At 33.6% G+C, this 2943-nt stretch overlaps 1 protein-coding gene across 2 annotated transcripts; it reads left to right on the forward strand.

Moving 5' to 3' along the window:
- Window positions 1-395: 395 nt before the first annotated feature.
- Window positions 396-1798, forward strand: LOC114193255 (protein ELF4-LIKE 1-like). 2 transcript variants are annotated; one of them, XM_028082982.1, is made up of 3 exons: window positions 396-990; window positions 1330-1383; window positions 1452-1798. In XM_028082982.1, exons 1-2 carry the CDS (start codon window positions 539-541, stop codon window positions 1376-1378), a joined length of 501 nt encoding a protein of 166 aa, XP_027938783.1. In that variant the 5' UTR covers window positions 396-538; the 3' UTR covers window positions 1379-1383; window positions 1452-1798. The 2 variants fall into 2 exon arrangements, with proteins under 2 accessions (XP_027938783.1, XP_027938782.1); XM_028082981.1 differs by having other exon boundaries at window positions 1330-1798.
- The last annotated feature ends 1145 nt before the right edge of the window (window positions 1799-2943 follow it).

Raw genomic sequence — 2943 nt, forward strand, 5'->3', positions numbered from 1 at the left:
CTAGAAACATATTTTAACCTATATTTTAATTGCATATAAAAAACTATTCCAATAATTACATATACCTAAAGGCTAAAGTCCTCTTACTATTCTCAAAAAAAGTCCAGTAACTACGCTTTTACACTTTCTGGTGCCGTCAGCTCCAAGATATTTATTTTTCTGCATATTTTATTAATATTCACAACGCGGGAGGATATTTCCTTATTCATTTATTTATCATCGTATTCAAAACCCAATAAGATATTTATCTGCTTTCATCACCGTCTGTCATCTTATTCGCTCACAGACTTCAATTGTCACTTGCCAGCTCCCCAACAGCGCCAAATCACCCGACTCTCATTAGACTGTCACAATCAAATATCACCTACACAATTCACAAGGCTAACCGCCATAGTTGGGTCAATGCCCCGTGCCTCCAACTTCTCGCTGCCGCAAGAAACGTCATAACAATCTTCATTCCAACACTTTTCTCGAAAACTGGGACTCTCGTGCGAACAACGAAATGTTCGATCGTACTTGAAATTAGGATACGGCGGAGATGGACGAAACCGCCGAGACGACGAAGCCTGATTGGCTCAACAACCGAGCGAAGGTTGCCGGAGAGAGAACCGATGACTTCGGCGACGAGGATGAGGACGAGGAATGCGACGGCGATGACGAGGCTTGGAACATGCTCACTCGGAGCTTCCGGCAGGCGCAGACGGTGCTGGACGAAAACCGTGCGTTGATCAAGGAGGTGAACAGCAACCACGAGTCGAAGATTCCTGACAACATGGTGAAGAATGTTAGCCTCATGACTCAGATCCACGGCAACATCTCCAAGGTTCGCTCTATCTACTCCGATTTATCTGTGAATTTCTCCAACATTGTTCGACAGCGCCGCGTCGCCGCCGTGAACCACAGCAATCGAGATGGCGACCGCGAAGAGGATGGAGATGAGGCGGAGAACTCGGAGGATGATTCAGCGGAGCACGTGACAGAGAAATCGGAGTAATTCTTTGTTACCTTATATATGTTATATGATTGTTTTCGCATTGTGCAATGAGTCCTAGGGTAGGGTGATGCTATATGATTGTTATTGAGCTACTAGCTCACTGTCTCGAGTCTTTGTTATCATGTGAGGTAGTTTGTGAAATTTGAAATGGAGTGATTCGGTTAGTGTTAGTATGAGTTTTACAGTGATTCTATTTGGAGAAAAGAAAATGGGCCGAGTTTGATCTTTTTCTAGGTTTGTTTGTGGAGGAGGTGGTGGTGACTTGAATGTTGAGAAATCTATGTGTGTGCTCATTCCTGGTTGTGTCTTTCTTTGTTGGTTTTCTTTGTTGTAAGGATGCTTGATGGATCAATGGATAGAATAGAACTTCATCCACCCGCATAAATGAGGTATTTATGTCAATGTTTGATTTTGCTTTTTCCATGGCTGCTTTGATTTTTTATTCTTTTGTTTCAAGGAGGCCCTACGGAATTGAGTAGCAGGGAAGGGGAAAGGGGACAGGATTGAACATGTGTTTCACCATGATAAAGATTACAACGGCCAGTAATGTCAGCTACTAGCTCATTGTTTCATCTCTTTGTTATTGTTATTATTATTCTTTATTATGTTGATGATGCATAGATAGCTCTTGAGGTTACTGGTTGGTTATATCGATGAGTTCAGAAATTCGCCATCAAATACGAAAGAAGAGCTTCAATGCGAGCAAAAGTAGTTGTTTATGGGGATTTCTGTGAACTGAATAGTGGCCTTTGATTTAAATTATCTGTTTCTGAACTATAACTCTAAAACACTTTCTTACTTTCACACTTAACCATCGTGAACACTTATTTTCCTCTTAAAAAAATTCATATTTTTTACTAATTTTATTTAATTTTTTTTTTAAATTATTATAAATTTTATTATAAAAGAATTTAAAAAAATTTCTGTCAATATTTTTTAAAAAATATATTATATAAAACACTTTTCAAAATAAATTTTATAAAAAATACTTATAAATTTCTTTTAATTTTTTTCTTTTAAAAGTAAAAGTTTTTTCAATAACTAAATTATATATATATATATATATATATATATATATATATATATATTATATGTGGAAACATTTTTTAGTGTTCAGGAATACTTTTTCAAATATATTCCTAATAATCTTTTTGTTTCTCGCGTAATTCTCATGTCGATTTTTCTAGAAAAATTATAGGTTGACACCTATATTTGATCATTTTTTTTACCATCTTAAAATTAATTTGTAATCCAAGATAAATTAACTTGTAACATATGAAAGTGATAAAAAAAGTGGTCAAATGTAGGTGTAAATCTATCATTTCTCATTTTCCCATTTTTCTACCTTTAGCTGTTACACATGTTTTTTTGTCCAATGGATATAGATGCTGCTAAGTTTGACACAAGTACTTCTATGATATTCAAATAAATTAATATTTTATTTAAATAATACTATTTTGTTAAGAAAAGCTAATGTGAAATGATAGTTATTTGTAAACATAGGTGTCAAACTAAATTTTCCCACGTAGGAATACAATTACAAGAAAGATAATTGTTTTGAAAAGAATATTATTATGAAAATAATACAACTATAACAAATTTTCATTATCATTCTTTCAATATAACTAATATAAGCAAATTACAATAAATGGTTTATATTAATTAAACCATTAATTTGATGAATGGTTTATAGAGTCCGTTTTAGTGCTGCGTCTTAGTACCAAGTGGTATTTGTATCTACCTTTCATCAAGTTTAAATAATATTTGAAATTTAATTGTAACGATCTAATCATCCTGTTATAAATATCAATAATAGGTAGTTATATAATTATATCTTCATAACATAATGTAAAGTAATTTAAATATATTGTAAACATCATTATGAGTAAACCTGATAACCTTTGGGGATAAGTCCTCTTTTACTGCATGATTTTTATAAAATAGAATAC

Source organism: Vigna unguiculata, chromosome 8 (genome assembly GCF_004118075.2).
Source record: "Vigna unguiculata cultivar IT97K-499-35 chromosome 8, ASM411807v1, whole genome shotgun sequence".
NCBI classification, from domain to species: Eukaryota; Viridiplantae; Streptophyta; class Magnoliopsida; order Fabales; family Fabaceae; genus Vigna; species Vigna unguiculata.